Here is a 27,709-nt window from a genome sequence, read left to right as displayed (position 1 = left end):
ATCACTCTGCCGGTCAGGGAATGATCAGGATAGCACCACGAAAATTGGATTCGGGGTCACAAATAAATGTCAGTGAGTAGGTAAGTTCACAAATAGTGAGGATCAATCCTCTCTCCCTACCTCTCTGGGGCGTGTGCGGTGCAGGCCAGAGGCTTTTCTCCTGGGTCCACCCATGGCTGCGTGGGTTGCACTGTGCAAGGGATCAGGTAGATGGTGTACTCCCCGGAGTAATCCTTCCTGGAAACAGGCAGGCAGATTGCAGTTAGAGAGATGGATTTAGAGATTACTTACTTATCCAGAAATACCCTGACTTCAGTAGACAAGTTTTCAGATGATACTTGTGCTCAGCATCCAACCAAGAACTTCAGGAGTCTGCAGACACGATTTTCAGGAATTCATCACACTTGTGATTGTTCTAACACACTTCAGAGTACTAGCCAGAGGTGTTAAATAGAGTTCTTTTCATTTATTCAAGCCCTTTCCATGAGAAATGCTGAGAAGGCACACTGTTGATAAAAATCTAAAAGGCTCCAATGAGGGCAAAACAGACCTGGCCACATCCTTTTTGACACCCCCGTGAAACTGACTTGACGTCTGTTGAGTGTTTCTTGCTGACGGACACCCTGTTACATGTTCTGGACAGCAAAAACTTTGTTTACTGAGATGTGACCGAGCCAGCAGCTGCTGCTGCTCTGATTGAAAAGGTAGTGAAGGTCTGCGGGTTAGCTAACCCCACTCCAGAGACGGCTGCCACCCCCACTTCATTAGCATTCAGTTTCAGGACTTCTCTCCCAAACTCTCATCCTTTAAACGAAGTTGAAGAACAGGATCACTTTTCATGGGAGATGACTTGCTGGGAATTTCTATGTTTACAGTGAGGCATGAGATTCTGTAGGTCGTGACCCTGAGAGTACAGAGCCTTGGTAGCCCTCACCTACTTCATTTCCCACACTTGTCATCCAGCAGCCCAGCCCCTGGCAGGCTGCCTGAAAGGCAGCCAGACAGCCAGAAGTGGCAGGAAGATTCTTCAAGGGCCTTGGGAGGCTGCCACCTATTGAATGAGGAGCTCAGGGCTGTGAATCTTAATTCTAACTAGCATGATTTGTGATTAGTCCTCACTTTCTCCATGTTCCTTCTTTGACCATTTCTTCGGCATTATTTGTGTCTGTTTATTAGTAAAGTGATAGCAAAGATTTAGTAAATAAATAAAGAGCCAACTTCCCTGGTGACTCAGGCGGTAAAGAATCTGCCTGCAATGCAGGAGACCTGGGTTCGGTCCCTGGGTCAGGAAGATTCCCTGGAGAAGAGATTGGTTACCCACTCCAGTATTCTTGCCTGAAGAATTCCATGGGCAGAGGAGCCCAGCAGGCTACAGTCCACGGGGTCGCAAAGAGTTGGACACGACTAAGTGACTAACACTTACACTTAATAAATAAATAAGTAAATACAACTTTCAGGACACAGCCTGGGGTCAGTTTAGTGAGATGGCCCAGGCTGGAAATGGGGAGACAGCCTAACTCTGCCATTGCTTTGCTTCTGCCATGGCTGTACAATTTTAGACAAACCAGGCAAACTTTCAGGGCTTGATTTCTAAGCCCCTTTGTGCCCTGGAAGTTTGTATGCCTGTAGGTCTACATGTTTGCAGTTTTTTCACTCAATTCTTATCTTCCTCCAAAGCTGGAACCAGCCGGAAATGAGATCTTGTATACTATCTTTGACTTACACAAAAATTGACCTGTGTAATGTGAATAGTAGCTCTTAATAGGAATACTTAATTAGGCAGAACTGTCCATGCCTGACTCCTGCTTTCCAAAAGTCAGGCCATTGCAAAGTAGAAATAGAGACACAGATGTAGAAAATAAATATATGGATAACAAGGGAAGATAGGGATGGGATGGGATGAATTGGGAGATTGGGATTGATATATATATACTACTGATACTACATATAAAATAGATAACTAATGAGAACCTACTGTATAGCTCAGGGAACTCTACTCAGTGTTCTGTGGCAGATGGGAAATGGGTTAAACCCATTTTTAAGTGGGGGAGATGGGTTAAATGGGAAGGAAATCCAAGGAAGAAGAGATATATGTATAAGTGTGGCTGGTTCACTTTGCTGTACAGCAGAAACTAATCCAACATTGTAAAACTACTATATTCCAATTAAAACAAAAACAAAAAGGCCAGATCCTGTTGTTCTTCCCCTCGAACCTGTAGTGGCTCCTGTTGCACTAGAGTGAAAAAGTCCTCACACTGGCCTTCAAGGCTCCACAGCAGCCCGACCCTGTCTCTTGTTCCCCTCTTCATCCACTCCATTCCAGCCACCAAAATTTTGTCAAACTCTGGAACTTTGCCAGGAACCCCTTCCCCCAGATAATTTGCACAGTGAGCTCCCTTGTTTCCTTCAAGTCTTTGCTCAAATGTACCTTCTTAATGAGGCCTAGGCTGAACTTCCTAACCAACAAATTACGATGCCCTCCACTCCTGATTCCCCTTACCCTGCTCTCCACCTTTTATTTTTCCATAGCGCTGAGTCGGACAAGCCTTAGCAACTCAACAACAACACAACATCACCGTCTAACATGTGATACTGTACTCATTCATTATGTCTGCCTGTGGGTGCAGAGATTTTTATTTTGTCCACCGATGTATTCTTAGTAAAAGTTCAGTAAATATCTATTGAACAAATGAATGCAAGACAAACAGCATGGTCTCCCCAGGCTGTAGTCCTACGTTTCCCACCCCTGAATATGAGTTAGGTCAATTTCCTGACTATTCCTACAAACATGCCCAACACAGTCTGGAGGTAGGTTTTTAATCCTGTGGTTCTTTGCCCCTCTTTTCTGAAAACTAGAAGTCTCCCATTAGTTGCTCAGCCTCCCCGAAAAGCCTTGGTCAGTTCCCCAGCTGCTATGGTCTCCCAACCCTAAGCAGCTGTGGTCTGAGTGCTCGGCATGGCTCATGGTGTACACAGCACAGAACGCTTGGTGTTATTCTTTGCTTTGTCATTTATCTACGGATTTAATCTCCTTACCGCAAATGTTAGCTCATAAAGGATGCTTATTCAGGAACTACTGTGTGCTAAAACATGCAATTCTGGGGCTTACCCTTGAGAAGCTCACAATCTAATGGAAATGGGTCTCAGAGCATTATAATATGCTGAGCTGTGTTACAGTAAAAGCTAGAACAACACGCGAATCAGGAGGAGGAGATTCTAACACAGCATGGAGAGTCAGCCAAGGTTTCTTGGAAGGGTTGATATCTGAGCTGGAGCTCAGAGAAGTTTGAGATGTGCCGGAGGAAAGGAACAAGAAGGGTAGGCAGATTATAAAAGCAAAGAGGTATGGATGGGCTGGTGGATTCAGAGGTTGGGAGCACACGTGGTTAGAAGGCTGGGTTTGAGGCAAGGCTCAGAGGGAAGGATATGGGTCCTGCTCAAAGAGCTGGACTTCATTTGGTAAGTAGTGGGGAGTCAGCAAAGGATTTAAAGAGGACCATTTCCGTGTCTATAAATTGGGATAAGTACACGCACAATCTCATGAGGTTCTAGGAAACACAATAAAGGTTATTTTGTTATATATTGATTTCAAAGGAATCAGGATGTACAAGAAAAATCTGATATAAGACCAAACATTTGTAACTAAAATAAAATTTTAAAAAATTATTCTTAAGACAATTTGTCACTTTTTAATTGCAAATAATAAGATTTTCATGCTAAAGATGGGTACTAATTTCATGACCTACAAAATGGGGCTAACAATATTTACTATAGGTTCCATTATTCTTTTAATGGTAAAAGTTTTCATTTTGTTTGTCCTATTCTTTCCTTTTACAAATGGAATAGCTGACTGTATTTATTCCAATCTCATTCTACCTCTATATCGGGTGTAGGAGAAGACTAAATCTTGTTTATTTTACAGGACATTGAATTGTAAGGGGTGACATCTGGACCTGATAACTAATGATCCTGGATTTTGTCCTGGTTGTGATCACTGGAATGAAATTTCTTTATTGTACTAAGATATTAGTTGGACACATTTCCCAGCTTCCTTTGCAGGTAGATGTGCCATGTGACTAAGTTCTGGCTAATGTGATGTGAGAAAAATTGATGTGCATCCTGCCTATTCTTACTCTTGAAATAAGGGTGATCCCTGTCCAATTTATACATCAGAAACTGATCTGAGCTACATCTGTTTCTCTAGTTGCCAGATGGCTACTTCTGTCTATCCCACTTTTAAAATAGAAAAGTTTTAAAAGTTTTCTTCTAGCTTTTGAAGAAAAGCCCTTAAAGAAACAGAAAATGTATCAGATTTACCCCTGAACTCCATCCTGTACTCACCTGTTATAAGAGCTTGTAGCTCGCCAGAGTTGATAAGGAGAATCGAAAGTCTGAGCACTCCATAGGAGCTGCAGGTCAAATTCAATTCCTCCGAGGTGGTCTGGAGTCAGTATGAATGATTTCACATCAGGGAGGGTGTGGTGCTCCATCACAAACTGTCCTATTTCAAGGGGAAACACACAGACACTTATTTGTAAGTTTGCTTGTGGTCAATCCCCTATAAAAGCCTTGAAACTGAATTAATATTCTTCTATAAAAAAATCAAGGTTATACCTACCCACCGGGTTCTGAGAATATATCCCACACTGGGTGGGACAGCATGGCCTCTTACCTCAGTCCATCACCCTACTCATGATCATTGTTAGGGTTACATATATTTATAAATAATAATGAATGTGCCTTGTAGAAATGGCACTAATGAGCATATTCACAACAATATCAGTACTTATGTGACAATGAACATTGAACACACTTAGCTTTGAACTATAACCAACATGTTTCTTGGAGGCAGAAAGATCTCAGTAGTTCATAAATAGAAATATCAATTTCAGATTTTAAAAATCTCATTAGGACCACTCAAGTCCTTTGTGGAAGGAGGCAATTGTAAACATCCTTAAAAAGGTAAGGGTTACTCAGTAAGACACCTCCACTCTTTTAAAGTACAGTCATTTAGTGTCATGAATAAATAAAAGTAGGGAAACTATTCTGTATCGAAAAAATAAAAAAGTAAAAAAAAGTCAGTTGTGTCTGACTCTGTGATCTCACAGACTGTAGCCTGCCTGGGTCCTCTGTTGATGGAATTCTCCAGGCAAGAGTACTGGAGTGAGTTGCCATTTCCTTCTCCAGGGAATCCTCCCAAGTCTCCTGCACTGCAGGGAGAGTCTTTACCAACTGAGCCACTAGGGTGGCTCATTCTATATTAAAAGAGACTAAAGAGGTATAACAGCCAAAATGGAATGTATGGATCCTGATAGGATTCACTTTTGTTTCATATAAACAGATGCAAAGCAAATATAAACAAATATAAAAATAGGTATGAAAGACATTTGTGGGACACAAATGGAGGGAACACGAATAGAAACTAGATGTTATTAGATTGGTGTGAAATAGCTCGGCCACAGTAATGCTATTGTGATGTGTAAGAGAAGGTCCTTGTTTCAGGAGGTGTCTACTGAAGTACAGTAAGCCCCTGCATACGAATGAGTTCTCTTCCAAAACTGTGATCGTAAGTCCAGTTTGTTCCTAAGTCCAACGGAGTCAGCCTAGGTATGCAACTAACATGATAATCGGCTACATAGTATTGTACTGTAATAGGTTTATAATACTTCCCACACAAATAGCACATAAAACGCAAACACAAAACATAGAAAACATTTTTATTCTTACAGTACAGTACCTTGGAAAGTACAGCAGTACAGTAAAACGGCTGGCATCAAGTCAACAGGCAAAAAGAATTACTGATTGGAGGAGAGAGAGGAGATGGGAGACGATAGATCTAAAGGATCGTCAGCAATAGGAGACAGAGGGCAAGTAGCAATGTCACTCATGCCTGATATTGATGGTTTAAGTTTTGGTTTCTTGCTGGAACTAGACACACGTTTGCATCTTGAAAGGTTCGTATGTAGGGGCTTACTGTGTTTAGGGTAACATGGCATGATGCCTACAATTATCTTCAAATGCCTACAATTATCTTCAAATCAAAAAAATGGGAATATGTGTGTGTGTGTGTGTGTGTGTGTGTGCATACATGCACATAGCAAAATGCTAACAATTGTTGGCTTTGTTCTTCATTGTCCTATTCTCTCAACTTTTCTCTATGTTTAAACATTTCTTAGTAATAATAATAATTAAAAAAAAAACTTGAGGAAAAGAACAGCACTGATATTACCTCTGAATTTGGCATGGGTCTTGAATTCAATAACCAGACGGCCATCCTCTCGAATGTAGATCCTTATTATCTGAAGCCTGGCAGAGAGCACACTGTCCGTCTGGATTCCTGGGTAGGCAACCACACACAGAACATTCACGTGAAGGCTTGGAGAAGAGCTCCCAGACAGTAGCCTATACATGAGTTACCCCAGGGACACCTCTAAGTAGAGCCACACACTTACTTGAATGTAACTTAGGACAAATTTACATACTTGCGTGAACACAGAGTCTATTTGGAAAAGATCCTGATGCTGGGAAAGATTGGAGGCAAGAGGAGAAGAGAGTGGCAGAGGATGAGATGGTTGGATGGCATCACCGACTCAATGGACATGAATTTGAGCACACTCTGGGAGATAGTGAAGGACAGGGGAGCCTGGCGTGCTGCAGTCCGTGGGGCTGCAAAGAGTCGGACTTAGTGACTGAACAACAACAAAGTCTATTTAGAGATGTGTGCCAGTCAGCGTTGTAAAACAGCTCATTCAATTTGGTTCTTTTTCACAATTCTATTCTTCTGACATAGTCTTTATACCTGCAGATGTCACTTTAGAGCAGGTACAGGGTCCCACCTCAGAGCACAGAAAAAATGGTCCCTAAACCTTCTTACTATTAACTTTACACCAGGATGCGGTTACAGCATGTCTGCTTCAGACTGTATTTTCTTTTCCTCACCAGAACATCTTTCAGGACTTAAGAGAACCATAACCAATGTTCTGGTGGCTATACTTCATATTGAAAGCAATAGAGAATTACAGGTTAGCTTGTAGAAAGCTAGTCACACATGACAGCATATGAGTCCACTGTGGCTTTAATAAGAGCAATTGCAAACATGACACCCATTGAGTTCAGTATGGCCAAAACCTAAAGGGGAAGCAAAGAAGTGGGGAAGAAAGTTTAAAAAAACCCCAGCTCAAGAATTATCTGACCCAGAGTGTGAAAACTCCCTGGGGTTATTTCTGATGAGAAATATAATGTAAATAAATGATTTGATTTAACAGAAGGAAGGACTGTATTTTCCATTAGTAGAAGTGAAGCCCCATCTAAAGAAATCTACTCAGATGAGTAACTGCTTCTGATCAAGTAAATCACCACCAGGGAAGGGGGAGGAACGGGAGCAATACAATAAGAGGAAATGAGCTTGGGTTGTGTTTGAAGTAGAGGACACTGAAAATAGAAAAAAAATATAAAAAATCAACTCGGACCCATTGGAGTGAATGGAGGAGAGAATCATGGAGTTTTAAGGGACATTCATGGGGTGGCAGTGGGAGAAGGTGGGTGGAGAGAGGCAGAAGAGAGAGGGCTGAGGATCTTAGCTGAAGGATCACCACCCATCCAGGCTCTGTGGGGGGGCCTCCTCTCAAGGAGAGCAATGACACAGATAAGCCTGGGGTGAAGGTAATTGAAAAAATTCAGCATTGCCATCTTTGAAGTAAAAGTAGGGTTAAAATTCCAACTTTTAAGGATGCAACAAAAGAGCAAACTCGATATCAAATGAATAAAGTAACCCAGGTTATTCTTGATGTATTTCTCCATTTCTGTGTATCTGATTTCAAGACTCTGTTCTCCTTAAACAACAAGAATCACATCATTTTTACCTAGGAGAAGATGAACATGACTATATTCCAAAAGAACACACACTTGTTCCGCAGTATGGGACTTGTCTATCACTTGCCATCCTCTACTCTGCGTCCCTGGCTCCCTGGACTGAATTTATCGTGATGGTGGAGGCCTTCCAGCATTAACATCTACGGACATCAGTCTTTCTCGGAAACCACAGATCTGTATCTTTTCTACACTTTAGGTGGCTCTACTTTGTCTGTATATAGGACAACAGAATGAGGAATGCAGCTACCATTAAAACGCAATACTTAAAAAAAAAAATGCTGCTTAAGCATAAGGTAAGACCTGTTAAGATGTCAGTGAGTATACCTGTTCTCCAGAGAACAGTGTCATAGAAGAAGGAGAACTCCATCTCGGTGTGGTGCTCCAAGGAGGCCCAGCCCCGGGGGGCCGTCACGTAGATGTAGGACACGTGGAGGGGCACGTGCACAGTCAGGAAGGACTGAGCCGAGTCTCTCACCTGCCGAGCAAGCGGGGTGCACACGGAGAGGGTTATTTCTCCCCGGGATGAAGAGATAGATGAGCATCTCATATTGGTTCCATCTTCATTCACTCATGTAGCCACTTATTCAGTATTAATCAAGCACTCATGATTGTGCCAGGCACCAAGCTAGGATACTGGGTCCTTAACAGTGGGAAAAAAACTAAAATCCCTGCCTTATGGAACCTACAGTCTAGTAGGGGAGATATATAAATGTGAAAAATAAAGGGTGGGAAGTGGTCAGGATGCTTCTTTCAATAAGATAATCAGAGAAGACTTTTTCAAAGAGGTAATATTTAAAAACACTTCACTTTTTTTTTTTTTATATATTTATTTTGGCTGAGCCGAATTTTTGTTGAGGCATGTGGGATCTTTAGTTGGAGCATGTGGGATCTAGTGCCCTGATCATGGATGGAACCTGGGACCTTGCATTGGGAGCAGGGAGTCTTAGGCAGTCCCCTAAAAATACTTTTGAAGTATGAGAAGCTCTCCTTCCGCTGATCATTTGCTGGAAGCCTTGGTTGAGATTTTTAAGGCATCACAGTTATTCCCAAAGGATCTGGGCAGATCTGGGATCTACTGTCAGCACACAGTCCCTAGCTGACCATAGTTTTCAGAGAGCCATAGGAGAGCATAAAGCAACCCTAAATGGGAGGATGCCCGTCATCCTAGGACGAACGTGAGGCTGACTTGGATGTCTTAGTGAGTATGCAGACCTTCTCCAATAGGAAAGAAGGTCTTGGGATTTGGATATCATACTACGAAACTTACCAACGGACAGCTCACAGTTGGATAACTTCCTATTTCATTCAATGCTTTGTTGAAATAATGTTGAAAAGGCAGCACACCATACTTCTAAGAAAACACTTTTTCTGAAGGAGTTCCTTTTATTGCCATTAATTTGGCTCTATTATTTTCATTTACTACAATATTAACAAAACTTGGATTGAGACATAACAAAATATGAGCAGAAGCCTTCATGGAGAAGCTGTGTATATGGGTCAGGGAGTTGGTTTATTCATTTTTGAGATGTATATTGTATTTTCTGTCATAAATACATATTTCCTTTATAACAAAAAAGCTTACTTTAAAACAATTATATTTTGTCATTGGCCATATATGGTAATACATTATAGAACTTACATATAATTTTGTTTGAATATACAATGAAACATCTTCCCATGGGTAGTTAAGGGAAAGAGCCAAATGCTTAATCAATACTTATGACATTGAAACTTTATATTTCCAAAGTATTCTTTCATATTCAAAATTGTCAGGGATTTAAAGTTGGATTCCAAGTTCTCCAAAAGGCTCCATTAATTCCTTATGCACTTAAAAATCTTTTGGGAAAATCTTACTCTGTCTTCTTTGGGAAATTTTCTGATTTTATCTGGATCTCACATCATGTTCTGTCCCCTTATGTACAGGTTTTACTAAATACATTTGCCCTAATTTCACCATTGCTGATGTTAGACCCTCCATAAATTTTCTAGCTCACTGGTCAAATTATTTTTCCTCTGTTTCTGTTTATTCTCCATTAACCTTCATATTACTTATTAATCCTTAGGAAAAAACAACTCTCATAAATATTTACTGCACAGCTCTTTTGTGGCAGACCTTGTACTAGGTGCTGTCCCGCCTTGAGATTACTAGTGACCATTGCAGATGAGGTTCAGCAAGGTTAAGTCTTCTCTAATTCTGCCAATATTTGATAAAGAAAGACAGGAACTAGGGCGAGTTTTAAGTTGTTGCTGCTGCTAAGTTGCTTCCGTCGTGTCCGACTCTGTGCGACCCTATGGACTGCAGCCTACCAGACTTCTCTGTTCCTGGGATTCTCCAGGCAAGAACACTGGAGTGGGTTGCCATTTCCCTCTCCAGTGCATGAAAGTGGAAAGTGAAAGTGAAGTCGCTCAGTCATGTCCGACTCTTAGCGACCCCATGCACTGCAGCCTACCAGGCTCCTCCATCCATGGGATTTTCCGGGCAACAGTACTGGAGTGGGGTGCCATTGCCTTCTCCCACCATATACCACTTGTTTCATCTATTTTTAAAGAAACAGACAGCAAAGAAGTACTTCTGTGGTATATATGTATTGGTTTAAAAAGTGGGACATATATAATAAGAATTTCTTGTCTTTATCATTTTTAAGCATATTCTGAATAAAGATATCCAAAACTATAATTAAAGTCAGGGAGAAGAAAGAAGAATAATTTTTGAGGGGCCAAAGAAGGAACCAATCACTGAGTTTTGCATATTTGAAAGTGAATGTAGGTTATGCAACTGCAGAAGCAAAAGGAAACCTCAGAGTGCCTTAAAATTCTATTCAGTAGAGGGCGATAGTGTATACAAAATGAGAATTAACCAAACCAAGAGGCATCTCAAGGAAACAAATTTTAATCAAAGAAACTTTCCTCAAATGATTACGTGTAAGTCCCTCTATAGGTTCCCCTCTTTCAGTGTGGTTAAACCTGATTTGAAGTGAAAAACAAATATTTGATTTTCTCAGTTCATTGAGATAACTCCTTAAAATTGGGTAGCACCTGCTTTAGAATTGTTTTTCCCATGAGGATGCATTAGCCTAGTCCCTCTGATATTAATGGCCCTCCTACGACTGTGACTTCTTGCTATAATGTTTTATTTTGTTGGGCTTTCCTAGTGTCTCAGACGGTAAAGGATCTGCCTGCAATGTGGGAGATCCAGGTTTGATCCCTGAGTTGGGAAGATCCCCAGGAGAAGGGAATGGCTACCCACTCCAATATTCTTGCCTGGAAAATCCCATGGACAGAGGAGCCTGGCAAGCTAGAGTCCATGGGGTCAAAAGAGTCGGACATGACTGAGCGACCAAGACTTTCGTTATTACTGATGTTTAAGGACTATTAACCATAGGTTTGGAATAGGTATGACAGCAAGGTGTTTTAAACAGTTGCCGTGACACTTGGGACAACAGTGCTTTACTTGTTTGCTGAAAGACAGGGAACTTCTGTCATTTTAACTCATTTCCCCACGCGGGGAAAACACATCGACTTAGCCACGATCTTCCCATCAAGGTAAACCTTTTTGACTTTCCAAAATACACATGCTCAGCTGCTCAGTTGTGTTGGACTCTTTGCAGGCCCATGGACTGTAGCCCAACAGGGTCCTCTGTCCATGGGATTTTCCAGGCAAGAATACTGGAATGGGTTGCCATTTCCTTCTCCAGGGGAATCTTCCTGACCCAGGGATCAAATCTTTGTCGCCTGCATTGGCAGGCGGGTTCTTTTACCACTAAGCCACCCGGGAAGCCCTTTCCAAAATACACCCAGAGTAAAAAACATATATACCTAGAGAAGTAAGGCTATTGGATTTTTATATAAATGACTGCCAGACAGCTAATTTTCTTCAACTTAATTTAAACATCTTCTATATTAATTTTCTAATTAGCTGATTGAGAGGACTTTGGGGGGCTTGCTCTAGCTATGATGCTGCTAAGGTCTCTCTTGCAGGGTTTAGAAAGAAGAGTCCCTTGGTTGGTGCAGTTCTGGGAGCAACTGGGTGCTAAAGTGCTTCAGTTCAATGAATGAACAAGCTTTAACATGATATCCAGGTGCACACAGCCTTCAGACAGACCCCTAGGGCACCCACCTGGAAGTCGGCGGTTACAGACCCCCCACAGACGTCAATCAGCTCCGTCATGTCATAATAGGCATCAAACGTCCAGACGCAGCTCTTCAGGTTCAGGTGTTTGTAGAGCTGGATGGTCTTTGGCTCCCGCACGCTGGAGTCAAACTGGAAGGGGCGGTCGTAGCCAGGCCCCAGTGCCATGCTGTCATGGACCCTGTCGTCCAGGAACCCTGCCTCTGCGAGGGAGGGAGAAGCAAGGAACAGTAATCCAGTCTGTGGACCTGCCCTTCACCAGCTTCCCAGGAGCTGGGGGGAGAGTGAGAATGGACACATCCTTTGGACACACAGGGAGAACTTTCCTTTCTTCTGAGATGACTAATAGAGCACCCCAGGGCTCCCAGGCTTCCCTGGTGGCTTAGACGGTAAAGGGTCTAGCTGAGATGTGGAAGACCCATGTTCTATCCCTGGGCTGGGAAGATTCCCTTGAAGGGAATGGCAACCCACTCTAGTATTCTTGCCTGGAGAATTCCATGGACAGAGGAGCCTGGCAGGCTATTTAGTCCATGGGGTTGCAAAGAGCTGGACACGACTGAGCAACTAACACTAATTAACTAACCAGGGCTCCTGACACAAGCTCAGTGAGAAGGTGAGGGGGGCTTGTCATCTTGCCTGTTGCCACGTGTTAAACAGAGTGACTGGGGTCACAGACTCAGGAAAGATGCTGCAGGAGCCAGGGAAGAAAAGATGAATGGATGAGACCATAAATGAAGAAGCCAGTGCCTGGTGGCCCTGTGTATCTGTTGGAAAAGAACACCGTAAAGCCTTGTCTGTCACACCTGCCCAGCTTGGTTCTATGCTTCACAATCAGTCCTTGAAGAAATGGATTTATTATATGGAGAATCTGTTGGTGAATTATTCTTTCTCAAGACTGATTTTTTTAAAACATAGCTTTTATGGGGAGCTAGCAAACAAACCTCTGATTACCTCCTCCCCTGCTTCCTATGGTGTCTGAACTCTTGCAGAAAAAAGAAATCTTAATTCTGTGTTAATGAGTAAATAGCTCGCTAATGATGCTTGACTAAGCTTCCCATGCTACAGGCAAAAATTATTGGATCAAATGCTGCCAAGCAACTGAACTGTTCTAAATTAAGGATGACCTTTATGCAGAAGAGAGCTGAATACAGACACAATTTTAGAATATTAGGGTTCAACTTTGTATGGTCCTGAAAGCAACTATGATATTCTGAAAGAGCTGATCCATTTCTCAGAATGTTTGACACCAGCACACAGCCCTCTGCGCCACAAAGACTAGGGTGTCAGTGAACATGTACTGAAGCTAATCATGTTTAAGTAGGAAGAGGTGCAAACTTTCGGCCTATAGACATGGTATATTTCTTCCACTAGCTTGCATATGCAGACCAATGAAACTTTCATCTATAGCCCAGTGACTTAGGAATCATTTACACTCCACTAATTCCTACTGTATCAAGACCATCACTACCCAGAGTGATGCTTAATGAATATGGAAGAGCACACGAACGCTTTCCTGTCTTCAAAAACACTGTTAAATGATTCATCAGTTGCAAAGGGAGGAAATGCGCATTTAATGTGCACTTGCTAAGGTGAATGGAAATGGACAGGATTCTTTGTAAACTAAAACATCTGCCCTGGTGAACAGGAGATGTGCTGCCTCAGCTGTCAGCGCCCTTGGGTCTGTATCAGCTGCAGAGCCCCAAGTCACGCCATTTGCTCCAGCAGTCTGCCATCCACGGACTGAGAGATGTGGGGCCGAGAGGTCTGCCCACTGGGGCTGGATGCAGGACATGATGGACAGCTGGGCTCTCTCCAGAGCTCCCTGTAAGAACTGGTTGCGGTTTCATTGGCCGCACTGCAGACTTCTCCCTCTGCCCAGTCCTGCTTCCTCCCTTTCCCTTTAGGAGATATGGATGCCCAATAAACATCTCATACCCCAAGCTCCACCTTGGCTACTGCTCCTGGAGAATCATCCTATAATATCTACCCTTGCACAGGTGTTTTATAAAATGCTGAGAGCATGGGAACCAAGTGCAGGAGAAGGAAGGAGCTAAAATTGACCAGGACCGGGGTTTTAAAATTGTTGACACATGCAATCCCTACCTTGTTTGGGAACAATTATTCTCCTCATGTGATAGATAAGAAAGTGGCTGGCTCAGAGTTGTCCAGCTATTTTTGTTGAGTTGTACAGGGAGTGGAATAAGGACATGAACCTTGTCAGTTTGATTCCAAGGTCTTTGTTTTTTGCTATTCATGTCACTGTCCAAGCTGCCTATGTTTGGCTGCTTGCTGCTGAGCAGATCCACTAACCATGCAGATTTTGAGGACCAGAAAACATGAAAAGCAGAGTCCACTTAGCCACATCCCTAAGGGTCATCGTGCTGGGCTGGGCACACTAACAGGGAAGTCTCCCCTCACCTGAGATGCCTCTCAGGTCCCGGGTGGTGACGAGGTTGGAGCAGACGTGTTGGTGCCTGTAGATGGACTCAGATAGAAGAAAATGCAGGTTGTGCAGCGGCATGGTGGAGATGAGTGGCAGCATTCCATCCTGGTGTGGGATCTGCACAGAAATGTGGATTCTAGGGGGGAAAACAAGAGCAGAAATCAGGGCTTTCAGGTGCCTGCCATAAGTAGCTAGTATGGTACATTGTGTGCTGAGTTACTCAGTCATACCTGACTCTTTGAGACCCCATGGACTGTAGCCCACCATCTCCTCTGTCCATGGGATTCTCCAGGCAAGAATACTGGGGTGGGCTGCCATGCCCTCCTCCAGGGGATCTTCCCAACCCGGGGATCGAACCCTCACCTCTTATGTCTACCTGCATTGGCAGGCAGGTTCTTTACCACTAGTGCCACTTGGGAAGCCCCCAGTATGGTACCTTGCTTTCTCATAACTCAATTTGTCTTCACCAGTGAATTTACCAGGTTTTTTTTTCTGAAGCTTTCCATGTAGGAGTTCTCTCTGTGCATGAGGGTATAGTGTGCATGCGGGGTTATTCTCCTCCCTCCAGCCCCTGGGAGATCCTCCAGACTCAGGACTAATAGCAATCTAGAATCATAGATTTTTTTGCGTGTATAAGAAAAGATAACATCGCAACCATAAATTGTAGCTATCTTCTGCTTTAAAAGGAAGCTTTGTTTCTGCATGAGCTGGAGCCGAGTGGATGGTACAGGCATGGCTAAATTTCTTTGTCACAGTGAGTGTCTATGGAGGTTGTGGAGGGTTGCCACAGAATTTTCTAAAGTATTTGTGCCCAAAGACATCACTGAGCTCTTAAACTCTAAGGCCAGTATCCTTACCCAGGAAAAAAGCCTAGAAATAGTAATACTCCACTATTCAATAGTCTTGGGGCTCCCCAGGTGGTGCTAGTGGTAAAGAGTCCACCTGCAATGCAGGAGACCAAGAGACGTGGATCCGATCCCTGGGTTGGGAAGATCCCCTGGAGGGGGCATGGCAACCCACTCCAGTATTCTTGCCTGGAGAATCCCATGGACAGAGGAGCCTGGTGGGATACAGTCCATGGGATTGCAAAGAATCAGATACGACTGAGTGACTAAGACACACATGGTCTCTCCCCAACTTCAAAAACCTCCCTTTCCCCACCAGCAAGTCCTAGCAAGGCCACCAGCCCTCACTGGCCTCAATCTACAGCAAGCTCTGCCTTGAACTACATTCTTCTGCCTGTAGGTGCCTTTGTACCAGGAAGTCTGTAACTTATTTATATTAGCTGCTATTTCTTATATGCTTTAAGAGTCTGTCTTGCCTCCCCACTAAGAGGGCAAAGGACCATTTCCTTCACTTCTTCTGTTTCTCCAGAGCCTGTAGTACACAATTCTAAATAAAATATGAGCTTAATAAATACCGGTTAAGACTGCAACACAACAAAACTGTACTGAGGGGCTGCAATTTTTTCACTGTACAAGTTTAAATTTTCAGCATGTTTATTGAGGATGCATTGTGAATTTTTACAGCTTGTCTCCCAGAACAAAGACTCATGTTTTAAAGAAGAATCAGAACCTCAGAATGTGAACAGAATGGCTCTTTTTGTAAGGAACAGGGTCAATAGTAACCCTGGACACTTCTGTTATTGCTTTTTACAAAAATAAATTTCATTCTGCTAGAAAAAAGGATTTGCATATTTTTGGCTCCATGTTCAAATCTGTTTTTTTTTTCATGTAAATGAGCCCCTTTCTCTGAACTCAGTTGCTCATAAAGGCATGCACATAAATACTACCAGGTTTAATGAATATGTATAACCTACCTGAAATCTTGTGTTTTTTTTTTTTTTTTGCTATATAAAAAATGAAATCATCCATTTTCCATCAAGATCATAGGGCACAGGAAAAAAAAAAAGCATATCTGCCCACTGAGTTATAATTCACCAGTGTTGTTACTAATTTTTTCACTGGGTACTTAGTGAGTGCCTCTTAGGTGCCAAGAAGGACATTCTAGGCAGAGGGGATGCAAAATAAACAGTCATGGTCCCTGCCACCATCATCTCCTGGGTGGGGATGACAAGGAGAGAATGAATGATGATAACACTCTCAGAGAGGCAGATGTGGGTGCCAGAAAAGTGGGAAGTAAAAGCTTCCAAACTAAATTGGGGGAGATGACAGAAAAGTTCCTAGAAGAGATGCCATGGCTTAGGTATGGTGGGACAATGGGATTTAAGAATATGGACTGGAAGGGGACGGGGGAAAGCTGGAGCCAGGAGTAGCCACAGGCAGAGGCAGGTTACCTAAGAGTGCTTGAAATCCCGAGGAAGTTACATGTGATTCCCTGTGGGTGGACTGGCAAATGAAAATAACAAGATGAAGGAAATGAGGCTAGAAAGATTGACAAGGGCCAGATATTAGGGCACGTTTGAAGAACTTCAACTTTTTATGAAGCATTCATCATCATTATTCTTATTTTGCAGAAGCATCACTCACTGATTTGTCCCACCTAGAAAACACACAAAGCACAGCTGGGGACTCTCTCTGCCATCTGCTCATGGAGGGCACTCCCCGCCTGACCTGTTGGGATGCTCCTTATGTTTGACGTCCAGGTATTTCAAGGTCGCGATGAAGGACTGAGCCTGGAAGCCTCGGGCTGTCCCAGCCACCACTGGAGTGTGGCAGATAGCACTGTCTGTTCCGATGGTGACAATGTTGCTCCTCAAGGGGGTCCCCACGTGGCCCACCTTGTCCACAGCCTTGGCCACACAACGTACATGGAACCTCCGGCTGAAGTAAATGCTGTCCAGGACCTACCAGGAAGAATAAATCACCTCAGACACGTGGTGCCTCAACAGCTCTTCATACTGTGTCTTCTGGATGATAATCTGTGAAGACCATTGTCAGCTGAAAACACTGCACAACCTAAAAGCTGAGAGTTAGGTTTTATACAGCAGGCTAAACTGAGGACTTGAGCCTGGGATACAGCATCTTAGGTAACTGTGAGAGACTGCTCCAAAGAGGAATGGGAAGAGCCGGGATACATATTAATCAGAGTTTTTGCAACAAAGGCCAGGTAGTTGGAACATCAAAAGATAACTGTTAAAACTGGATATCTCAAGTTAAGGAATTGTGCACTTTTCCATGTATGGGAAGATGAAATAGTTTGCTGCTGCTGCTGCTAAGTCGCTCACTGAAATCATTCCTTTAATAGGCATCTCAGCTATCAGGGGCCAGTATCCTGTGTTTTCTCATCCTGAGTCTCTTTAGGATGCCCCACTGGCTGCAGTGGCTGATGCTGCAACATCCTTTGCTGACTGACATGGCAGGCTGCATTCTTAGCCCACACCATCCATTATCCATCCATTTATCCATCTATGTGTCCATTGATCTACCCACCTCTCACCACCTAAGTACTGACTTTCTACCAGGAGCCAGGCACCATGGACAGAGCACTGAGTACTTAGAGCCTAGGGTGGTAAGCCAGGTAACAAGCAAGTAGACAAATGTGGAGCAAGAAACTAGAGATGACTGATTCCCAATGACACTTGTTCTCTTTACATATTAGGTTCAGAGAAGTACTTAATGATTTTTCAGCCCTTCCAGCAAGACTCATTGCCTCTAAGTCACTTTTGTTGAAGGCATGGTATCAGGATATAGAGGAAAGACACTTTTTTCCTAGGAGTTCTTAGTTTTCTTTCCTCCCTACTGCCATTCCCTCCCTTAACTCCCCTCTAATTACTAAGGGTTACAATAACGTGGTGGAGTTAAAGTTGAGAACTTGGCCTCTGACACCTACTGGCCTTGAAAGTCTTTCTACAGATTTTCTCATGCTCCAGACACACAGAATCCATGAGTGCTTAATGCAATCTATGCAGAGGTAACCTAGGTCACCAAAACTCTCTAGGTTACTAGTGCATTGACATAGGGAAGTATATAATAAGAAAAACTCATTAGTAGTTCTATGTGCAGCAGACTTCCCACAAAGCAATCATACAAACTTATAAATTCTACCATGGAAACAATTTTCACTGAAGTCCATTAAAAATTGAAGAAGATTTTTCCATTAAAATTTTTTTAATTAGCTGCCACAACTTTATTTATTTATACATGGACTTCATTCAGAAGGGATTTGAAGCATCTTACAAAAATGCACACGATACAACAGTATTAAATAAATAATTGAAGAAATGAAGGCAGAGCAGAGGAAGCTGGGGTAAGAGGATTAGTCACCAATTCATCACAAGAAGGCAAGCTGAAATATAAGGTAAAATCGTAAACTTGGTACCTGTTAAAAATGTATATTTGGCTCAAATCAAACCAACTGCCCCTTCATGGGTTTGTTGAACAGAGAACAAGGTATTTATGAAACAATAAGCTGTTAAGTCTTGCCATTTACATTTCTAATAATAATAAAGATAATTTAAATTTGAACTAGGTTATGTTGCAAAGGAATTAATCTTCTGGCCTTTCTGAATAAGCTGTGCCAAGGACAATGGACACGAGGGACCCACGTTATCCAAAGCCTCCAATGTACATCTAACAGCTTTCTTCCACTACCTACTCAAGAGAGTTCTTTTTAAAACTTTTTATTTATTTATTCTTGCTGTGCTGGGTCTTCATTGCTGAGCATGGGTTTCCCCTAGCTGTGGTGAGCAGGGGCTACTCTCCAGTTGCGGTGCTCGGGCTTAGCTGCTCCTCAGCATGTGGAATCTTCCTGGACCAGGGACCGATTGAATTCGTCTCCCTGGCAGGTAGGTGGATTCCCAACTGCTGGACCTCTAGGGAAGTCCAAGGCACTGTTAAAGTGAGAACAGACTGTGGATTTGTAGGGAAATATCTAGAGAAATTAAGTCTGAAGAAAATCTCTGATTTCCAAAATTATTAAATGCACTCATCTCAGTCAAAAACCATTGATTGTTTCCTGGGTGCCAGACGCTCTGTGGAGCCTGAGTCTCACTGCTTTCAGCTCTTTCTGGAAGAACATCATTGGTGCAATGAGCAGAGTCAGAACACTGGGCTGTTTCCTGAGCGTGGGCAAAGCACCGCTGTGCGTGGCTCCCTGATGGTGGCAGAGGTGTGCGTCTGGCCTCCTGACTCTCTGAGGACAGCAACAACATTCTGAACCTCTTTTCATATCTTCCCACCAGGCTTCGAAAAATACTGATCACTTAATAAGCATACTCTCATTTTATTTAATAACTGGTCCCCACTGCGTGCCACCAATGTGGCAGCCACTTTGGGATGGATATACAAATATGGTAGAACCCTTTTTCTTAAGGAATTTATACCCTACTCCATATTGAATGATTTAAGAGATGTGAAAAGAGACTAATCATTATTCGTACTTACCTAGAATATTTGACTTACTTCATCATTTGTAAATCACTTTCCTATCTGTCAATGACCTTGTCAAGTGGATTAAGCAAAGGAGGTATTATTTTGTAGATCAGGAAACTGAGACTCAGAAAGGTAAAGTAAACACTTCACATCACATAGTTCAGAACAGGCAGAATCAAGGTTTGTAACAGGTTGTTGGAGTACTAGCCTAGTCCTCTTTCTGCCACACCACATTATCTTTTCTCATACGTAAGAACAAAAGGACAGTGTTGTACCCGCTTAATTGTTTAGTTTATACCAAATGGCATGCAGGGACCTTAAGGAATTTGACAGAGCTGGAGTAACAAAGAGAAAGGCCAGGTCTCTCTCTCTGTAACCAGACCTACCATGTGGTTGACACTGGTGAATGGCGTGTTGTCGGTGATGGTCTCGAAGGGAGACCGGGCCCCGTTGCCGTCAGTGGGGGCGGCCACTTCCCAGCTGAACTGCACAGACGTCTGGTTGATGCCAGCCTCAATGCAGCGCTCCTTCATGACAGCGTATTTGGGGAAATGGGGGTCGCAGGGCGTGACGCAGATCAGCGGGTAGCCTGGGGAGGGGGATTTCTTGACTCCCTCCTTGGTAACCTCTTCCACATGGTCATAGTCAGCAAGTGTAACGACCTGCCAAGGAGCAACATAGCTTCAGGCCTGGGTGGGTATCGGGAGGGTCAGAAAACTAAAGCTCCCTTCCCTAGAGACCTACCTGATCACTTAACTCCTAGGGATTCTTTAAAATATAGCAGTGGTTTTAACAATGCTTAGCCAGGCATCCCTAAAAGATCCTGGAAATCTTCAATAGTAGGGAAGATCCTCCTCCTCCCTGAGTTAAAAGCTTTAGTATCTTAACGGTCTCATTCCTAAATCAGATTCCTATGACTCAAGTGAAAAACACTCCACCCCCAACACACTGTAACCACAACTCTATCATAAATGGCAGATATTAGTTAAAAGTTGCATTAAACTGTTAATGGCAGGCAGTAGTGCATCTGGCAAAATACAAGTAAATAAAGGATATATGTGAAGGACAGGGAAGCCTGGCATGCTGCAGTCCATGGGGTTGCAAAGAGACAGACATGACTTAGTGACTGAACATACATATATATTTCTTCCATGGTCAAAGAGACATATTTTGAAATGGTCTTTCTATTGTATGAGATTAGTCAGGGGAAGTTATAAGAGTTATTCGGACTGCTTCATTATCCTACGTTAAATTCCCCTTGGCAACTTCTGGGAGCTTCCCTGGTGGCTCAGACAGTAAAAAATCCACCTGCAATGCAGGAGACCCAGGTTCAATCTCTGGGTCAGGAAGATCCCCTGGAGAAGGGAATCCAGTATTCTTGTCTAGAGAATCCCATGAACAGAGGAACCTGGCGGGCTACAGTCCACAGAGTTGCAAAGAGTCGGACATGACTGAGGGACTAGCCACACGGCAACCTCTGTGAGCATTTCTCCTAACTGTGAAGTCGGTGCATTCATTCTGTTCATCCCCAAATTGGGAAACATGGTGGTACATCTCCATAGACACTTAATTCTATGCCCATGGCGAGTATGTAGGATAATAGATATGGGGGAATACTCCATTTTTACTCTTCTAGGTCTCACCAAAGAAACGAGATCAATGGTATTGTACTTTCTTTGTCAGACAAAGGTCTCAACATAGTTTGGTCTCACTCTTATGTGGAAACCAGGTTTCTCCTCTTTAGCACTACTGACTTTTGAGCCAGGCAACTCTTTGGTGTGGAGGAGGGGGACTGGCCTGTGTATTGTAGGATGTTCAGCAGCATCCCTGACTTCCATCCCCTAGATGCTAACAGCACCCAGTGTGACAGTCATGAAAACCACAGATGTCACCAGACATTACCAGACGACCCTGGAGGTGATGGGAGTGAGGGATTTGGGGAAGGGGACACGAGCAGTCCTGGCAGTCCTGCTTCTCTCAAGTTCTCATCTAACGCCTAAGACAGAAGCAACCATCCTTTGGGTCATGAGACTTACAATGGGCGGTGCTGGCAGGATGAGACTCCCAGCTGCCTCCTGGTCTAGAATTGTCACTGTAGCCGTGGTCACATCGCCAAGAACTGCTTCCACTGGGTCATCTGGGCCAAGGACTAGGGAGAAGGATTCATGCCACTCCCGATCTTCATTGGACAGGATCTCGACTTTAAAGAAGATGTGATCCACACCTTCGCCAAGGACAGAACAAAGAGAGCAAAGGTCTTCATCAGTGACCCACTTAAGACGGTGCAGGTTGGCACTGCTGAGGCTTCATGTTGAAATATGCCCTTTCTTCTTGGAGGGCTTCTATCAATGCAGTGGCTGCTAATCACTTTAGCCCAATCTCCATTGAGGGATCAGTTTTATAGGTGAAATTCCACCCGTGGTGGAGGCTCAGTCCTACAGATTTACTATTCAACACATGAGAATTAATGGCCCCTGCCTGACACTAGCTGGTGGTAATAAAAATCTATGATCTAAAAAACACTCCACCCTGGTTATGCATTTTTTTTTTTTTTTGCTTAATTTTTCTTTCCCCTTTACACTTAGGAACAAGCCCCTGTGTGGCAATGAGTGTTTACACACTAGACACCCTTCAAAGCTGTCTCTTGGGAAGCGACAGCTCAAAGGTTACCTACAGGGCCGTCTCTGCCAAGACGATAATGTGACAGTTTGCCAGCATGGAATGGGGAGGGTTAGAGCTCAGAAACCCCCATGTTTTCTATAAAGTGATTCTATGAGGGTGCAGCTATCCCTGGCAGTGGTCAAGATGGCCTTCTTCCTCCTATAGACACCTGGGCTAGGTTACTTCTAGGACCTGCCTTTCCCCCAGATCCTTATGCAGAAGAGAAAAAAGCTAAGACACTTGGAAGAGAGGTCCTTGTGAGCATGTGGAGGAAGGGCACCTAACTTCCCTGTAAACACTAGCCAGACGAACAAGGGATGGAGCCAAAAGCCCTTTGAAGCTCCGTGGGGTGATGGAGACATACAGAGACACCCCTCCATCTCCAAGGGAGGCATTTCTTCCCTCTTCTTGCCATGCCATCTCTGAAGAGGGCTTCTACCACTTTTGCCCACTTCTGGCTACATCACAAACAGTGCCAGGCTGTACACCAGCCTTTTCACCTTATATTGCTCCAGAAAGTTTTTGGGAAAAGTCTAGAGTAAAAGTCAGTCCTTTTTTTGTCTCATTCCTTCCATTAAGGAAATACATCAAACAATTAAACAGCTGGTTGTGAGCATCTCATCTTTCTCTCTTCCATGACTCATCTTCATAGCATCGCCTAATAGATGTCAAGCCATTTGAACATGGAGATTGTGCCTTCTGGGTTGAGTAAGCCCTGAAGGGCCCAGCACAATGGTGTGTACTGATGTTTGCTGAATGATGGCATCACATATATTTTTAAAAATTCAGGTGCTCCCATTGCTCAACCAAATTATAGGCTAACAACAACAACAAATCCTTTTGAATGATCCAAAATGCCTAGGATGCTCCGAAGTAAGGCACTTCTTTTTTTTTTTCTTATCCTATGCCACTTTTACTAATTAAAAAATTTAAAGATTCCTACAACCTCAAATGTGTGCTTACTAAGTACTTCATGCTATTGGAAATGTATATATTTTTTAATTTTCTGCTTATTTTTTCCTTCGAATATAAGATATTAGCCTCTCTCTTAAGTAATACCTATGGGGCTTCCCTGGTGACTCAGACAGTAAGAATCTGCCTGTAATGCAGGAGACTCAGGTTTGATACCTGGATCAGGAAGATCCTCTGGAGAAGGAAATGGCTACCCACTCCAGTATTCTTGCCTCGGAAATTCTATGGACAGAGGAGCCTGGCGGGCTATAGTCTATGGGGTCGCAAAGAGTCAGACACAACTAATCGATTAACACTTTAAGGAAGACCTACTAATTGGGATTGGCATTCAATTACCAGGACTGAACTTCAAGACTCGGCTCTTTGGGTAATAATCCACACCAGACTGGGCTGACCCATCCCGTGTGCTACAGCGAATCTTGGATGTTCTGTTCTGATCCCCTCTGCGGATCACCTTGACGTTCAGAATGGCCGTGGCATCTGGCCCTGAGGGTTCCCGGACTTGGTATGCAGCTTCTTCAAACTCAATGGTAGGGGCTAAGGAAACAAGGTTAGGAAAACAAGAGCAAGTTGCAAAAGTGAAAAAGAATTCCAACTCCCATGAAAACACTTTATAACGACAAGAGGGAATTTTTCACACTAATTAACAATACAAAAGGCAAAATAGCTTGCAGTCATAAAAATCAATCTGTATTTACCCCTAAGCAATACTTTGGAAAAAGGAATTCATCTGTGATTCTGCAGGAGCTGTTTCTCACATATTTCTTATTAAAAAGAGTACAGTGGAGGAAACATTTTTAAGCACTTTGAAATGCATGTTATCCAAGTTTCCATCTAGGCCTTATAGCTCATAGCATGTTTTTAAATCTGCACAATTTATCAAGGGACTGAGACAGAGTAAGCCCTTGATAAATATCTATTGACTGATTGTATGAACCAACTCTTTTTCATTTATGAGATATGAATTTCATTTATATACTGCTTACATTTACCAAATCTATCTCTCATCTCCATCTTCTGGGTCCTCCTTCCTACTGCTTTCACTTTCCCCCACCCTTAGCTTTATCTATAAATACCACAGGTTAGTTAAGAATGAGTAGTTTTACCAATTTATGGTTGCCAGGTGGAAAGGATGGGGAGAAGGGGTAGTTAGGGAGTTTGGGATTGACATGTACACACTGCTATATTTAACAAGGGTAACCAACAAGCTAACCTACAGTATAGCACAGGGGACTCTGCTCAATGTTATATGGCAGGCTGGATGGGAGGGGGGTTTGGAGGAGAATGGATACATGTATATGTATGGCTGAGTCCCTTCGCTGTTCACTGGAAACTGTCACAGCATTGTTAATTGGCTATACTCCAACACAAAATAAAAAGTTAAAAAAAAAAAAAGAGTGAGTAGTTTTAGTGGTGGCTACAACAATAATTGAGAAACATAGGATTTCCGAACACAATCTGATTTGAAGTACTACCCTCATTGCTGTGAAATGAATAACTTTTTTTTTTTAAAGTTCGAACCATGCCTTCCTTTGTATTATATTCTCATGGGGAAGGGCAATGAGGTAGTGGTGGAAACAGTGAGATAAGAAGAGAGAAGAATTGGGAGCAATTACAAACCTTATACCCTCTAAAAACATATCATAGACTTTTCCAGAAATGTCTGGTGTCTCTATGTTCACTTCCCTCTTCTCTCTCAGAAAATCCATTCTTCCTAATTGTCAAAGACACGTCTCATTTGAGACTTCATAGTTTTACTGTGTACGCTCTCTGAGACTGAGGTGTGTCGCTGTAACAGTGTGAACCGGTGACTTCTCTGAGCCTAAGTACTGGGCTAAGTACAATCTAAGTACTTCGTGAACAGGAGGGGTTCACCTCAGATCTGAACCTGTCTCCTTCGGTAAACAGCTAATTCAACTTCAAGGCTGGCTTTTAAATTTTCCCCCCCCAATTCAAGTTAGTCTATATTTTATATTAAAAACCCTGAGTCTCACTGACTCTTGTGTAGATTCTAGAATCTGATACAATAAGGTTTTACATGCAGTTTTATTCCTCACAGTTGTGTAACTAAGAGCATAAATAAGATAACTTTGCTGGGGTTCAATTTCTTTACCTATAATATAGGATAATAACACCTACCTCAAAAGCTTACTGTCAGGATTAAATAAAGTTTTTTTTTTTTTAAATAATATGCTTATAACAGTTCTTGGTATATAATCAGTATTCAATAAAAAAGCTATTACTAGTTGTAGTATTGTTGTCCATTCATTAAAATATCTATTTTAATAAAACAGCTATGTCCCTATTTAAAACAGATTTTGTTTTCTTTGGTGCCTGGGTCATTCTTTGCTAGCACTTGACTAAAGAATTTAAGTATTTTTAGGTTAGTAGGCCAAATCAATTAGAGAGAATAAAACTGAGAAATTAGACTTTTCCAGGAAGGTGGCAGTATTTTAAATCAGTTCATTGGATTCAACTGACTCTGATTGTATTTCCAGCCCTGCTCCTGAATTGCCGGGACTTAAACAGTTTTTATTCTGTGTCTGTCTTAGTGTTTCTGTCCTAGCTCTTAACCACACTCATTCCTTATGTCTTGGTGATGTGCTAGGGAACAATGTGATTAAAAATATTAGAGCTCTGTGACTTCCCTGATGGTCCAGCGGTTAAGGCTCCTTGCTTCCAACGCAGAGGCTGTGGTTTCGATCCCTGGTCAGGGAACTAATAGTCTACATGTCACACAGCAGGAACAAAAAAGCCCAAATAAACATCCAGTTAAAACTGTATGTTTAAAAATTTTCAATTTAAATTAAAAAAAAAATTATAGTAAAAAAAATCGGAGCTCTGTGGAAGGGATCCCTTGCTGCATTTTTTTTTTTTTAAATTGGAGTATAATTGTTTCCTATAAATATTCCAAGACTATTTTTTTTTATGAATACTCCAACTGTTACCATTAGACATTTTTACAGTGCTTTTATTTTTCAAAACACCTATAATTACATTAAAACATTACTATGAAACATCAGTTCAAGTCCCATCAACCTAAGAGAAACTAAAGGCAATTTCTTCTGTTACCATCTTCATCATTAGATATGGTGATGGTGGCCATGTGATTCTTTCCAACTTTGGCTCCACTCCAGTGGTTCCCAAGAGGACGGCCAAGGTAGACCCTGAACTGTTCCTCAGGCTCAAACATGGAGTCATCGTGGATATAGACAGTACAGTTCTTCATCTAGAGCCAAGGGCACAAGAGAGATTAAAACTTGCAGCGAGGTATCAATCATTTGCTCACCTTTCCCTGGAAAGTAATTTTTCTTCTTTGCAGCATCAAAGAGCCAACACAAATTCAAAAGATTTCCAACCATTTATAAAATAGAATATTTAAGTCTCAACAGTCATACCTAGATGGACCTACCTATATGTGAAGCTTTGTATTCAATATTCCAAACCATTTTGAATTATTGGTCATAAGTTATGAAAAACTAGAGCAATAAAATGAATCACTAAAAAGCATTTGGAGAACATTTGTGTGCTTCCTCACATTTTGCCTGGACTCATCTACACCCTTGTACATGTTATGATAGGTAGATTTCTGATGGTGAGGGTTTAACATATGGATTAGAAATCCTGGAGAGGTGAATAATGTTCTTCTTCCTTTGCGAAAATTGAGGAGTCTTATAAGGAAGTCAGAAAAGCTTCCTGTTAGGCTAAAGTCACCTTTAAAAGCTGCAGAACTCTATAAAGAGCTGCCAAATGGTGTCTCACTTGAAAACTGCTGAGAACTGAATGTCAGAGAACACAATCTAAATCCCTGTTGGATGGAAAGAAATCAAGTGTTTCCCAAACTGAATATTCTCTTCTGAGGACTGTCTTCTTGGGGAAATGTAAAATAAGGTCACAACAACAGAGCAGCCTTGATAGCATAGTCATGATATGAAGTGTGATTATTTGTAGTTGGCTGATCTTAAACTCACTATAGTACCATATTGCATAGGATATGTGGGTATGGAGCTTTTACTGTCACACCCCCTGAGTCATACTAGATGGAGGGAGACTATTTCTGTGAACATTTACCTGTGGTTTGCTAACCTGGTTTTAAGTTCCTGAAGCATGCTTTTATTATCCCTCTCACATTTTTCTTACAGCAAGAATTTCTTTATGGAAAGCATGAATTTAATAATGACTCTTCAGTATATCTTAAAAATAAAAGACATTCTCCCTGTGTCATACAGCAACATTCCATTAGCTATATATTTTACATATGGTAATAAATATGTTTCAATGCTATTCTCTCAATTCATC

General features: G+C 42.4%; 1 protein-coding gene across 2 annotated transcripts in view; it reads right to left on the bottom strand.

Moving 5' to 3' along the window:
• The window catches only part of FRAS1 (Fraser extracellular matrix complex subunit 1), a 534,964-nt gene that overhangs the window by 21,947 nt on the left and 485,308 nt on the right, over positions 1-27,709 (bottom strand). For both annotated transcript variants that reach the window (XM_070791638.1, XM_070791639.1), the window contains 11 exons: positions 26,483-26,639; positions 23,747-23,947; positions 21,814-22,001; positions 20,164-20,439; positions 17,018-17,250; positions 14,420-14,580; positions 11,990-12,204; positions 8,197-8,347; positions 6,230-6,337; positions 4,342-4,501; positions 121-237 (listed from right to left, as the gene is read on the bottom strand). In XM_070791638.1, coding sequence (XP_070647739.1) covers positions 121-237; positions 4,342-4,501; positions 6,230-6,337; positions 8,197-8,347; positions 11,990-12,204; positions 14,420-14,580; positions 17,018-17,250; positions 20,164-20,439; positions 21,814-22,001; positions 23,747-23,947; positions 26,483-26,639 — 1,967 coding nt within the window. The remainder of the gene's footprint in view (positions 1-120; positions 238-4,341; positions 4,502-6,229; positions 6,338-8,196; positions 8,348-11,989; positions 12,205-14,419; positions 14,581-17,017; positions 17,251-20,163; positions 20,440-21,813; positions 22,002-23,746; positions 23,948-26,482; positions 26,640-27,709) is intronic.

Source organism: Bos indicus, chromosome 6 (assembly GCF_029378745.1).
Source record: "Bos indicus isolate NIAB-ARS_2022 breed Sahiwal x Tharparkar chromosome 6, NIAB-ARS_B.indTharparkar_mat_pri_1.0, whole genome shotgun sequence".
NCBI lineage: Eukaryota > Metazoa > Chordata > Mammalia > Artiodactyla > Bovidae > Bos > Bos indicus.
This window is presented reverse-complemented; position numbering and strand designations above follow the sequence as displayed.